The sequence below is a fragment of the Aulonocara sp. 'chitande type north' Nkhata Bay genome, linkage group LG3, assembly GCF_057382095.1.
Source record: "Aulonocara sp. 'chitande type north' Nkhata Bay isolate Kocher_YH1m ecotype deep benthic linkage group LG3, A_spYH_male_GT1.1, whole genome shotgun sequence".
NCBI lineage: Eukaryota > Metazoa > Chordata > Actinopteri > Cichliformes > Cichlidae > Aulonocara > Aulonocara sp. 'chitande type north' Nkhata Bay.
Window position 1 is genome coordinate 25364423 of NC_141346.1, and position 14188 is coordinate 25378610.

The window sequence follows — 14188 nt, forward strand, 5'->3', positions numbered from 1 at the left end:
AAGCTGGATTTTTAAAAATTATTTATATAGAAGAAGCAGTAAATAAAAATGGTTAAACACACAGTTTCACTCTCTAACTGCTCCTCTTCCTGGAGTGAAGCACAGCCTGATAACCCTCCCTCTTCTTCCTGCTCTTAAACACAGCACCTCCTCTCTGTCCACGTGTTTCCTCGTTCCCTCCCCTTCAGATCTGCAGTTTGAAGATGGGTGTAACCAACATGTGGTGACGTGTAAGAGCTGACAGGCTCCATTCACTGCAGAAACATGTTGTTGAGATCAGAGCTCAGACTAGTTTCAGTTATAAGGAAGTGAAACTCACACAGTCACTGACACTGAGAGGAGAAATGGCGCAGAAAGGAGTTCAGCTGGACCGAGAAACCTTCTCTTGTTCCATCTGTTTGGATCTACTGAAGGATCCGGTGACTACAACCTGTGGACACAGCTACTGCAGGAACTGTATTAAAAGTTTCTGGGATGAAGAGGACAGGAAGGGAATCCACAGCTGCCCTCAGTGTAGGAAGACTTTCACACCGAGGCCTGTCCTGGAGAAAAACATCATGTTTGCAGCTTTAGTGGAGCAGCTGAAGAAGACTGGACTCCAAGCTGCTCCAGCTGATCACTGCTATGCTGGACCTGAAGATGTGGCCTGTGATGTCTGCACTGGGAGGAAGCTGAAAGCCATCAAGTCCTGTTTAGTCTGTCTGGCCTCTTACTGTGAGAAACACCTCCAACATCACTATGATGCAGCTCCGTTAAAGAAACACAAGCTGGTGGCCCCCTCCAAGAAGCTCCAGGAGAACATCTGCTCTCGTCATGATGAGGTGATGAAGATTTTCTGTCGTACTGATCAGCAGAGTATCTGTTATCTCTGCTTGATGGATGAACATAAAGGCCATGAAACAGTCCCAGCTGCAGCAGAAAGGACTGAGAAGCAGAAGGAGCTCGAGGTGAGACGACTAAACATCCAGCAGAGAATCCAGGAGCGAGAGAAAGATGTGAAGCTGCTTCAACAGGAGGTGGAGGCCATCAATGGCTCTGCTGATAAAGCAGTGGAGGACAGTGAGAAGATGTTCACTGAGCTGATCCGTCTCCTCCAGAAAAGAAGCTCTGATGTGAAGCAGCAGGTCAGATCCCAGCAGGAAACTGAAGTGAGTCGAGTCAAAGAGCTTCAGGAGAAGCTGGAGCAGGAGATCGCTGAGCTGAAGAGGAAAGACGGCGAGCTGGAGCAGCTCTCACACACAGAGGATCACAACCAGTTTCTACACAACTACCCCTCACTGTCAGCACTCAGTGAGTCTACACACTCATCCAGCATCAATATTCGTCCTCTGAGCTACTTTGAGGATGTGACAGCAGCTGTGTCAGAGACCAGAGATAAACTACAGGACATTCTGAGAGAGGAATGGACAAACATCTCACTGACAGTCACTGAAGAGGATGTTTTACTGTCACCAGCAGAGCCAAAGACCAGAGCTGGATTCTTAAAATATTCACATGAAATCACACTGGATCCAAACACAGCAAACAGATATCTGCTATTATCTGAGGGGAACAGAAAAGTAACAAGAACAGAACAACAACAGTCTTATTCTGATCATCCAGACAGATTCACTGGATGGTATCAGGTCCTGAGTAGAGAGAGTCTGACTGGACGTTGTTACTGGGAGGTGGAGTGGAGAGGGGGAGGAGTTCGTGTAGCAGTCGCATACAAGAATATCAGCAGAGCAGGGAGGGGCAATGAACGTTTATTTGGATTCAATGACAAATCTTGGGCATTATATTGTGACACAAACGGTTATAGATTTTGGCACAACAATGTCCAAACTGTCCTCTCAGGTCCTCGGTCCTCCAGAGTAGGAGTGTACCTGGATCACAGAGCAGGTATTCTGTCTTTCTACAGCGTCTCTGAAACCATGACTCTCCTCCACAGAGTCCAGACCACATTCACTCAGCCGCTCTATGCTGGAGTTCGGCTTTTAGATCACGGAGACACTGCAGAGTTGATTAAAGTCAAACAAAGAAGACAGGTTCATGTTGATCCCTGACCATTATATGTACTTGTGTAGTTTCTAAATGAGGCTTTACATTTTAGAAGCTGAGAAGTTCAGTGGTCCATTGATGTGTGAAAATAATATTGCACTGATTCAAACTGTACTTACATTTATATACCTTACATCAATATAAATCTGAATTTGTTCTTATGGCTGATAATCATGTGAGTTTAAATGATACTACTCTTCATATTCAGCATGTTTGAAATCTGTCATCAGTCTGGTTAAGCTGGGCATACACTATGTGATTTATTAATTTTTATTTTTAAAAAATTTTCAGTCGTGTTATTCAGCTCAAACTGTATGAGTGAATCACAGGGGTTAGAAGTTTGTAGGTCACGATGGGGGTCTCACACTATACAGCCCGATGCTCTAATGCGACCTGAGTGCTCACACTGTGCGTCCATAACATGAAGCCTATAACACAAAATCTGTCTCAGCACAGTGCAGTCCATCACCAGTGTTCGGTCCTCCAGCACCAGCTGGACTGGTTAAAACAGCAGAACACAGGATCCATCAGACAAGCGACTCAGAATGAGTTGGACAATGCTGCGGTCGAGGTACTGCAACTAAATGACTTGGATGTGTGTGAAAAAGTACTCTGGAAATCTTCAGAGATACCTGACTCTTGAACGATGGGGGATTATGAAAAGATTGTAGTGACTTAAATGTGCCTGATGGAGTTAGTAAGGGTGCCGCTGTGCCTCGAGCTGATGACAGCACCATAGAAACGGATGTGTTAGTGGAGGAGGTTTGGACACACGTCTGCTTTAATGTGTTTTGCTATTAAAAGATGACAGAATGTTTTATTTACACTAATAGTTGTTAATAAATAGGATTTGCTGAATCAAATTATGTTCTGATATTGTTTTTGTATCATCGTTACATAACATCAATTTCCACATTGTACACATGCAGTTATAGTGATGACAGACACATTAGTAACGATAATGTGAGACACTTACTGACATGTACAGATGGATTTTCTAAGTATGCATGCAGGTGTCTTCAAACCAAGGCAGCAGCATCTGTTGCATCTGCTTTTGAGGACGAGTGAGGGACGTGTACCTGCTAATACGTACGGCTCTGATGTCACTAACATCTCCTTGAACTCTAAATCAGTGTTTCCAACCACTGTGCCGCAGCACATACAGGGAGTGCAGAATTATTAGGCAAGTTGTAACAAAATAAAAAGGAGAAAAGAAAAGCCTTGTTAAGCCATGACATATGCTCTTCGTCCCAGGAGGGTAAATCATACCAAACCTAATTGGCAGGTTCAAATTTGTAACAAAAGACAAATCATCGGCCAGATTAATCTCAAGCATTCATCCATCAGCCACACACCTTGCGACACACAACATACAACATAACCCTGATGTCTTTTCACATAATAAGTTTCTTCTCATGTAATCAGATGTGTGCCATGTTAAAACTTCTTCACACACCTCAGAAACTCAACAACCTATTAGCTCGCCCAGCTCACTCTTTCAAGACCCCTCATCAGCATTCTGTTTTCCCCCAGCTTTGATGCAATCATCTGTCCTCCCATAATATTAGTCCACTAGTCTATGTATCACTTCTCATCTAAGTGACTTGGATAAGATGACAAACAGAATCACATGCTTAAGATGCTGTCTGGTCTTCATGAGTTTCATTATATGTGTATGTAGGGTTAGTAGGATTAATACATTTTCCGTTTGTGTTTTTTTTGTGTACCTTTTTCATTTTGTAGTGCTTCAGACTCCTCAAATGTTCCCACTTAAAGCAGTTATTTTCCTTTTTCACAGGTTTGCTAACCCAAATTTTGATTTCCCACACTAAACAACAGCATTCCTCTGTACACTCACCTACTTCTTCCACTCTGTTCTCCTCTCCCACTCTGCAGTCCAATGGCAGTCAGTTCTCTTCAGCTTTGGCCTGTGTTTTCCACTGTCTCATCTTGGCATTTCACTCCAAAAGTGGCAAATGTCACACAGTGAAGTTGTAGCTTGCTGGAAACACATGTCCATCCAGTCAGGTGATGGGTTTTCTTTCTCTCTGATGCCGTTTGCCCAAAGCGCTGCTGGACCTCTCTGCTCAGGATACTGCTGTCTCTTGACCTGCTGTGAGCTCTTGATATCCATCTCATTGTTCTAGAACTGCACTCCTTGTCTTCAGGCAGAGGTTAGCTTCCGTGGAGCTTGCTTTCTCGGGGTGAGAAACACATAGGAGTTAACCTGTAAACACAATTCAGCCAAGACTCGGCCTGGGTGTTTCTAATGATGTTAACCTATAATTGTCGTCCAACTGCTGCATGTGGAAATTTGATCCTGGTCTGCTTTTCACCTGCAAGTCACACCCTCTGCTAGGCCGGGTTAGCCTCGCAGAGGCAGTGGCGAGGCTAACCCGGCACCCTCGCCTCTGCTAACCCTGTTTTCACAATAGAGAGACGCCTAAAACAACACACATCTCTCTCTCTGGTTTTTGAACTCTCCTTTCTTTAAAACAGAAAGTGAGATTGAAGTTGCCTTAGGCTGAGCTCTTCATTTATCACTTCCTTTTTTTTCATCAACAGCACAACTATTTTCTTTCTTTTCTGTCCACTGGGGTAGAAGCTGACCTGCAGAATCACCTCTTCCCCCGTTGGAGACTATTCTCACCCACACACTTTCACACCTCTCTGTGGTTCACACACACAGTGACTTCAGACACATTACACTGCTTTGCGCACAATTTCACTTCTTTTCTTCCTTCAATGATCTACATATTACGTGCTGCCTGGTGAATACTTTGCAATGTTTTCCATCCCCTTTCAAGGCATACTTACTACTTACTCAGTTTATTCCCCATCATGGCTCAAGAGTTGGGAGTTCGTCTTGTAATCGGAAGGTTGCCGGTTCGAGCCCCGGCTTGGACAGTCTCGGTTGTTGAGTCCTTGGACAAGACACTTCACCCATTGCCTACTGGTGGTGGTCAGAGGGCCCGGTGGCGCCAGTGTCCAGCAGCCTCGCCACTGTCAGTGCGCCCCAGCCATCACCAGTGTGTGAATGGGTGGATGACTAAATGTGTAAAGCGCTTTGGGGTCCTTAGCGTCCTTAGGGACTAGTAATGCATTTACACTTAACAAGACAACTTTCAGCCGCACACAGACCACGTCTGGCCCACACTTGTTCACACACAAAATAGGCCTATGATCTCCCTTAAAGCAGAGTCACCAGTGAGAGCTCTATCCTCCTTACATACAAAACCAAACACTTTACGTCCTCAGTGGCGGAGAAAAAAACCTCCTTTCGGTGGTGAAACCATCCTTAAACCTTCTTGAAAACTGGCGGACAAACCAGACCTCCTTAAAAAAATTAAAAACTGGTGGGGAAATCAGGTAGCTTATCCAACTTAAAATAAAATAAATAAACAGCCTTTATTGCATGTGTGTGTACATGTAAGTGCGAGTATCTGTGTGTGTGTGTGTGTGTGTGTGTGTGTGTGTAATAATAATAATCACAGGGAAAGAAACACACACAACTAATAGGTACTATCTAACACCAGTGCAGAAGATGCAAATTCGTAGATGCCTCTAAACAGGAAAATGCGCAGTCAGGGGTTAAAGTGGTGGAGGAACTCTAAAATTAGTAATGGCGCTCAGTGTAGGGAAAAAATGATGGCCCACAATAATTTCTGATGTAAGCTTCATAAAGTTTTCTTAGTGTAAAGGCTGCAATCAGCTGACCTGCTGCTCTTTGTGGATTTACACAACTGAACTTAACAACATGTACACAGTTTCACCAGCTATCATATCTGATGTCCATCCCCTACACTCACACTATGCGGCTTCACACTAGACAGTATACAGCTAGAATAAAGTTTCAATTCAGTTAAATAATCTAAGCATCATTATCTTAAATGCAAATTCATTTCTGCCACACTTGATGTAACCATAAGCAGTCCAACAGTGTTTTATAGTGAATTCACCACATGAATGCAAACTAACCTGTTTTCCCCGGACACAACAACACACTAGCTACTCTGAAGTACCACAACCATAACTCCAGCCCACTTTAATCCCTGAGTATAAACACTAGATGAACTTAAAGGAACAAGTCTGCTTTGGAAATGTAAGGAGTAGAAAGCACAGATATTTATACACAGTTTAATAATGTAGGGAGTAAAACTAAAAATAAATACTCAAGTGAAGTAAACATATGTGAAAAATCTACTTAAGTATTTGTACTATGTTAACTTTCCACCTTTGTAAACCAAACCAACATCAATAAAACCTTATTAACATCCATCCGTAAATATAGATGGTACATGGAAAAACAATCAAATGATGAAATGATTTTATGTGCAGATCAGCAGCTCATAAACTGGTCACAACTATCGATCTATTAATCATTTTTCTCTCTCCCTTTGTTGTTTAGGCTTAAACAATTAAAAGACAAAAGTGTGTTTTCATCAGACTGCTCTCACATCTACAGGATAAAGGTTTTTCCCCTTTTTAAATGGTAAAAGTCCAGAATGTTTCATTTGACTGTTTTTCTACACGAACGAGTAAATTTCTACAGGTCTACATATATTTCAACACTAATTTTCTCTTTGCATTAGCAAAGACGAACAGACAAAACCACAAATAAATCCACAAGTCAAGAAGTTTTCATTAAGAGTGTAAGGAAGAGGACTCCCTTACTGCATTTATTTATATTGTATTGTCTGTATAGCACTTTAGAGCACACCTTTCACTTTATTAAAAGCACCTTATCAAGCACTTTATGAGCATTGCACTTTAAGCATGGATTTGCACACAAGAAGTTTAAATATTTATTGACTATTTATTGGGAATTTTAAAATCAGTTGGTGGCCTTGTTTCAGATCCTGCACAGCTGCTCCTCATCAAGGAATGTGGTGGTTGTCTGTCAGGAGAGAAGAATGGTGATTGAGATTGTGATTAAGGCTGACCAGTAAGGAAAACTAATGCAAACGTGTGTGTGAAATCTAGGGATAAAAGTGGTGCAAATAAGTGTTTGTAAGTTAATGATTACTCACCTTTCTTGCCTGTGTCCTCTTCAAGGTGTTTGGGCAAATGTTTCCCCGGGGGTCCAGACACCATTTAAAGGTTCCGGGAGAGACCATTGGTAAAGAGAGTGTGGTGAATCTTTTTGTGCTTGGGTTTCTGGGTTTTTATAATATTGGGTTTTGTGTAACATTAAAGTGTGAAATATTTATTAATATGTAAATGTGAAGATGTATTTATGTATTTATTTATTCTTATTGATATATTGTATACTGTGGTGGAAGGTTGGGATTTAAGAATTTACCTGAGAGTGGAATAATGGTTAAGTCTGTGACAGCTGAACATATTTAAGGCTGCCAGTTGTCATTAGAGGATGGATTTTTGTGCTGTGAAGAAGCTCGACAAGTTAATTGTTTTAAGGAGAGCCATATAGCAAATAAATACTTTGTTCCACTACACTTGCCTTGGTCTGTCTCACTGTGTTTCCAGCCGCTAAGGGCTGCACTGTTACAAAGAGGAAAAAGAAAATCACACCAGACAATATAAACCACATATTGTGGAATTTCTATCAACAACTAATAAACTAATGAAGTCAGCAGGGTCTCCATGATTGATAAAAAGATAAAGTCCAGCACAGAGCAGCTGAGTGCATATGGTCTGGACTCTGAAGAGTCATGGTTCAGCTGTAGAAAGACAAAATACCTGCCAAGTATTTTATGAATGTAACCAGTTTGAGACATTATGTGAGAAGAGCATAATAATTATCCATCCATCCGCTTCTCCTTTCCAGGGTCGCAGTGGGCACTGGAGCCTATCCCAGCTGTCATAGGGCAAGAGACAGGCTAACACATAGAGACACAGACAAACATTCACTCACAGATTCACACCTATGGGCAATTTAGATTGACCAATTAACCTATCCCCCCTATTGCATGTTTTTGGACTGTGGGAGGAAGCCGGAGTATCCGGGGAGAACCTGCACAAACACGGGGAGAACATGCAAACTCCACACAGAAAGCACCCGGCCTGATGGTGGAATTGAACTCAGGACTTTTTTGCTGTGCAGCAACAGTGCTAACCACCATGCCACCGTGCTGACCGCATAATAATTGTTTATTTAATAATCATTAATCAATTTAATTCAATTTTTTAATAAGCAAATGAACACAACAACAGTTGTGTCCTGGTGCTTTATGCAGGCCTGGGGATCTGAAGACCATTTAAAGGTTCCTGGATGAACACTTCTTGTTTTTTAGAAATTTAACTGAATTTTTAGGATTTTACTGTACTAATAAATTATGTTCGTGTGTTTTTGTAGATTTTTATTATTTTTATTAAAAAACTTGTGGTGAAAGCACCATGAGACTCATCGGTAGCAGAGTGTGAAATGCTTCCTGTTTCCCAGTTATTGATTGTAAATCTCTAAAATGGTCAGTAAATACAATCAGATGACACTGTGTTTAAAGAAGAGATTTAAGAAAGTTCAACAAATCAACCAAGTGAAAAATTCCACTTTAATTACCACAAGTCAAAGTGGACACAATACTATCCCCAGAGACGAAACCAAGTGTTATACCAGGCAGTAAACATGTTTATTTAACCTTCAGACCGTATTATCATCAAACATTATATAGTGTTATTTACAGTGATTCATTTCCATGTACATTATTTTCCAGTCCCCTTCAGCCTCACCACTGTTGTTATGGAGGAGCAGTGGTGATGAGCTACTGGGTCTGCTGAGCTCTAAAACTAAAACTGGTACTCGGAACCTGAAGTTTGAACAGTGACGCAGCCACACAGCTTGTTATGTCCAGGCTAACAGTCCTCACAGCTGCAGAAAAAACAGCGAACATGTTCCCCTTGTGTGAATCTGTTGGACTGTTTCTTGTAAGTGAATTCAGTGCCTGAAGATGAACACTAACAGCTAAGTGTGATTTAATTAAGACAAACACTTACTGACTTTTGTAGATTCAGTTACTACGGCAACAGTCCCTCCTCCTCCCCCTCTGCCTGTTAGTGTTGAATTCAAAACAGCTTATCTGGCTCCCTCTGCTGGTTAAACTGTTGAACTACCACATTAACTTGTTACCAAAAAGTTGATTCTGTGACCTGTGAGGTCAGTTCCTTCATCATTAATATGCAATAATACTAATAATACCAATAATAACAACTTTTTCTAATGATTTTTCTTATCTCTATATTTAAAATATAATATGTATAATACAATATATATTACAAGTAAATAAAATAAATAAAATAAAATCATTTAAAGTAATTAAATATTTAGAATAATGATCATCTGAACCTTTGCATTAAGAAGTAAGAAGTCTTTTCATTTTTGTTGAATACCCCCGATTTAAAGCAACACTTACTGTTGGCTTCATCAGAAATTCCAGAGCATTCCTAATATTTTGGCCAGTCTATCACCATACATGAAGGGGAAATCATGTTAGTAACTCATTTCAACAAGAACCGGGCGCAGGGGCATGTTTATCACCTCTTTCTTTAACCGTTGCTGTAGTTTTGAAAGCATGATTGGAGTGCTCCATATCATTTATTTCATTTAAGGTACGAGTTTCTGTTGGCCAGCAAGGTGTTGGTGGAAACTGTGCTACTGTAGGCCAAAGATGAAGCGAGATGAGAGGGGGAAGGTTTGTTAGGAGGCAGAGAGAGGTGTTAAGGGAGCCTCCAGGCAGGCGGAAAGGAAGATGAGTCAATCAACATGCTTAAGTTATCAGTTTTAAAACAACAAGCAGTGATTGTTCTTTTTAAAAGCATTTGACAATAATTAAATGCTACACTTTAAAAATTAGCAGTGGCTCATGGTGAAAGCAGCCAATCATTTGACCTTAATCCTTGATTTGCTGTGTGACTGTAAGGTCTGGCTAATAGTTGTAGTTTCTGTTTATTGTTTTCGCTCAGCTTTTCAGCTCAATCTTTTCACCACTTCTTCCACACTGAACTTTTCCTACAAGCTGGGGATGGGCTGGTCAAGTTAAGAGATTTGATTGGGCAATCCAGTGTCAGCAATGAAAATGAATGAATGGGCTGCTGTGAGTGGTTGTACAGCTAGTGCGAGCCTTTCAGGCCTCCTCTGATAATTTCAATGACAGATGACGAATTAAATGAGACATCAAACATCAATGTCCTTTAATAATTACCACTGTGATCCAACTTTCCTGTCACTGGTTTAAAGGATTTCTCAAACCAGTTAATGAAGGTTTATATACACAACAGGTTACAATTGCACAAGTGCTGCTGATTGGCTGAGGAAGAATAAAGTAGTCATGGTAAACTACTGACCAAGTTACTGTAAGATGACATAGCAACAAGATGCTACCCAAGACAACCCTGAGTGTCCAGACGATCTGATATGCTTGTGTTGGTGTTGTTCCCTCGTCATCATAAATAATGTTGTTCCAGGTTCAACATTGCAAGTGACCAATCACCTTCTCCTGACGTCATCCGCGACCTCGAAAAAAACAAACGCCTTCAAAAAATCTACTTCACTTGCGAGAAGAGAAACCACCTATGTAAGGACAATATGTATAATGCTTACCGTTTATTAAGAAAAAGTATCCTGAAATTCAAAGAATTCAAGTTCCTGGATCGGCGGACAGAAGAGGTTTCTCCATTTCTGTGTTAAAAGTGTGGACTTCAAACTACCAGTTTTTAAATTGTGTTGATAGGCCACATAAAACCAGAGTTATGATTAAAAATATGCGCAATGTTTTTTTTCCTGAATACTAACGTTGTGTTTACAGCGGGAAGGGAAGCACTTGAAAGTATTCTCTGTTTGTGACAAAAAAAACCCAGAAAGAAAAAACCTTGGCTTTCTATTAGTGGAAAAAAATTCTACTTTTTTATACTCGAGTTTTATGTTTTTTGTCTGATTTGAGATCAATTGTTTTAATATAGTATTTCAAAATGAAAAAATAGCTGCAAATTTTGACATGTTAAGGTGTGCTGAAAAGAATGATACCAAACAAGACAAGATAAACGGTTTTTAAAGGTGAAATGTAGAAGTAAAATCCAAAGCAGACAAAAATACCTATTATACCTAGCATTTAGTCACTTTTATAAAGGTTTTTATGAACCCATAAATTGAGGGAAAAAATACTGGGCCAAGAATGGACCCCTGAGTCATTCCACATAAGAGCAGGGTTTTTATGAGGAAATTTGTACCCCAGCCTAACTGTAAAGTTAACTACTGTGCCATTTCAGTTCTGTGCTGTGCTTTATAACTTTAAATAATTTGTAATATTTTTTCTAATACAAGTTTCAACAGGACTTAAGTAAAAGGGAGTTTAGAAATCTGTCTACAGTTGGATAAAACTTTAGGAACAATATTTATGGTTAGCAGGAACAGTGTGAAGCCTTCTATAAATAACAGTGCATGAAATATCTTTCAATTTTCGAGAAGGAACAATGTCCTGGATTGATTGTGCATCGATCCATTGGTAATTCCTCAGGGCTCCACTAGAGGGATTCGCGCCTCTTGTCCTTCACTCTGTACAGACGAGTGAAAGCCAGCGCTTTGTGTCAGTATCATCATTCATCTCTCCTCGTTTCCCCTGTTTAAGGTAACTGCACGCACAGAACTCTGTGTATTACAGTTGACTATTAGCCCACCATCATTGTTTATTGTAAGGAAAGAGGTGACTTGTGGACAGTTTTTGCTGAGAAGTTTCAGCTGAACTCCGTTGCTGTTTAAGCTAGCTTTCACTGGTGTCCCGCCTTATTGAATGACAGTTTTTCTGCCACTATCTGTATTTAAGTTAACTACTGAAAGACATATACAGCGCATAAAGTATTATTTCATTACTGTTGAAAGTCAGAGAATGTGTCAGCTAACATATGTGAGTTAAAAAGATGTATTTACCTTATGTTACAGTTCAAGTTGTGCAGCGTCTAAATACTCTCATAAGTTAAAACAGGGCAACTTAGTTTGGAAACTGTGGTCCTGAGACTGAGTGTATCCATGCAGAGAGAATATGGTTTGGGTTGTGTTGTTTTTGTAACACTCAATACAGACGAGTGAAAACGAGATCTGCGTGTCACTATCATTCATTCAGCTCTCATCATTATTTCCACTTTTTAAGGGCACAAAAATACCAGCAATCTTTACATAATGTTTTGTAAATTCGCACAAATGGGAATAATGGCGTTAAATGTTTTTCAGTAACTAGTAATCTAACTAATTAGTATTTCTGTCGTTACAATGGTGTTGCTATTACTAACAAGAAAATGCAGTGCGGTCAACACACAGAGGGTTGAAGCTGTCTTTAGTTCACAAATATTTAAGAGAAACCGGCCAAATTATAAGCCTGAAGACAAGACGTTAATGAAGAACACAGATGTAAGAGCGGTCAGACTCAGGACAGATAACTGGCAAACTTTTATTATAACTCTGTATCTTGGAAGGACTGAAATAATGTTTCAGTATCTAACATTTGATCTGTGAGTTTATTCTCCCAAAACAATACTTTTATTGTTTTGACATTTACAAACTGAGGTTATTTTGTATTATGAATATGACCTTCTGAATTTACTGTTAAATAACTTTTTGGTGCCACTTTGACTTCTTTCTGATATATTTAACATTTAATTAGTACAAGAACAACATTTAAATGGCATATAAACGTAATGTTAGGAAAATATAGAAAACGGATAACAAAAGGTCAAAGGAACATCTATTCAGTGTGACTGACAGGTGATCTCCGTGCAAAGTAAAAACAGCACAACTGTGAGCTCTCAGCAACTCCCATCTCAACAATGATGTAGACAAAAAAAAGTGGAAAATAAAACACACATTTTAACCAATTGTCCATCAGTGGCTTCTGTCTATTTCAGTGTAATGAACTCTGCAGTATCTTCATGATCCAAAAAATCAAGTCCAGCATAGAGCGGCTGAGTGAATGTGGTCTGGACTCTGTGGAGGAGAGTCATGGTTTCAGAGACGCTGTAGAAAGACAGAATACCTGCTCTGTGATCCAGGTACACTCCTACTCTGGAGGACCGAGGGCCTGAGAGGACAGTTTGGACTTCATTGTGCCAAAACTGAAAACCCTTTGAATCATAACGTAAAGACCAAGATTTGTCGTTGAATCCAAATTTACATTCATTTGAGCTCCCTGCTCTGCTGATATTCTTGTATGCAACTGCAACACCAACTCCTCTCCCTCTCCACTCCACCTCCCAGTAACAGCGTCCAGTCAGACTCTCTCTACTCAGGACCTGAAGCCATCCGGTGAATCTGTCTGGATGATCAGAATAAGACTGTTTTTGTCTCATTATTGTTGCTTTTCTGTTCCTCTCAGATAATAACAGATGTCTGTTTGCTGTGTTTGGATCCAGTGAGATTTCATGTGAATATTTTAAGAATCCAGCTCTGGTCTTTGGCTCTGCTGGTGACAGTAAAACATCCACTTCAGCAACTCTCGGTGAGATATTCTTCTGTTCCTCTACTAACTCTGCTAACATAATGTTTTTCTCCAGGACAGGCTTTGGCATGAAGTTCGTCCTGCACTGAGGGCAGCTATGGATTCCCTTCCTGTCCTCTTCATCAAAGTGACTTTTGATACAGTTCATGCAGTAGCTGTGTCCACAGGGAATAGTCACCGGATCCTTCAGTAGATCCAAACAGCTTAAACAAGAAATGTTTTCTTCATCCATTTTAATTTCCTTCTGCATCATTTCTCTTCTTAGTTAGAAAGACTTGCAGCTTTGTCTGTTGTAAAAGTGAAACTAGTCTGACCTCTGATCTAATCAACAGGAAATGGAGGCTGTCCGCTCTTACATGTGGGAGGGAACGAGGAGTGTCTACAAACATTGCAACAAACACTATTCAGAACAAGTCCTAGAACTAAATTTGTCACTGAAAGTTCAAAAACAACAAAAAACATATTTAGAACAATGCCTACAGCTACACAAGGCAACTCCAAAGACATTCTTTGTTTCTATTGTCGTCCCCCCCCCCCCCCCCCCCCCCAGCATCGTAAGGGGAGATGACCCTTTGTGATCAGCAGGAAGTCACACAAACACCCACATCCACACACACTCACTCACGTGCACATACTGCAGGGGGATGCTGGTTCTTTGGAGTGGTGGTCTGAGACGAGGGCAGAGATGCTGCTCTGAGATCATCCCC

At 40.5% G+C, this 14188-nt stretch overlaps 2 protein-coding genes across 2 annotated transcripts; one reads left to right on the top strand and one right to left on the bottom strand.

Moving 5' to 3' along the window:
• The first annotated feature begins 286 nt into the window (after nucleotides 1–286).
• On the top strand, nucleotides 287–2890 carry LOC147334780 (tripartite motif-containing protein 16-like). The gene has a single exon (XM_086275056.1). It carries the CDS (start codon nucleotides 345–347, stop codon nucleotides 2043–2045), a length of 1701 nt encoding a protein of 566 aa, XP_086131182.1. The 5' UTR covers nucleotides 287–344; the 3' UTR covers nucleotides 2046–2890.
• A 9806-nt stretch (nucleotides 2891–12696) lies between these two features.
• LOC147334781 (tripartite motif-containing protein 16-like protein) lies at nucleotides 12697–13771 on the bottom strand. The gene has a single exon (XM_086287414.1). The coding sequence runs from the start codon at nucleotides 13732–13734 to the stop codon at nucleotides 12883–12885; it is 852 nt and encodes a 283-aa protein (XP_086143540.1). The 5' UTR covers nucleotides 13735–13771; the 3' UTR covers nucleotides 12697–12882.
• Between the last annotated feature and the right edge of the window lie 417 nt (nucleotides 13772–14188).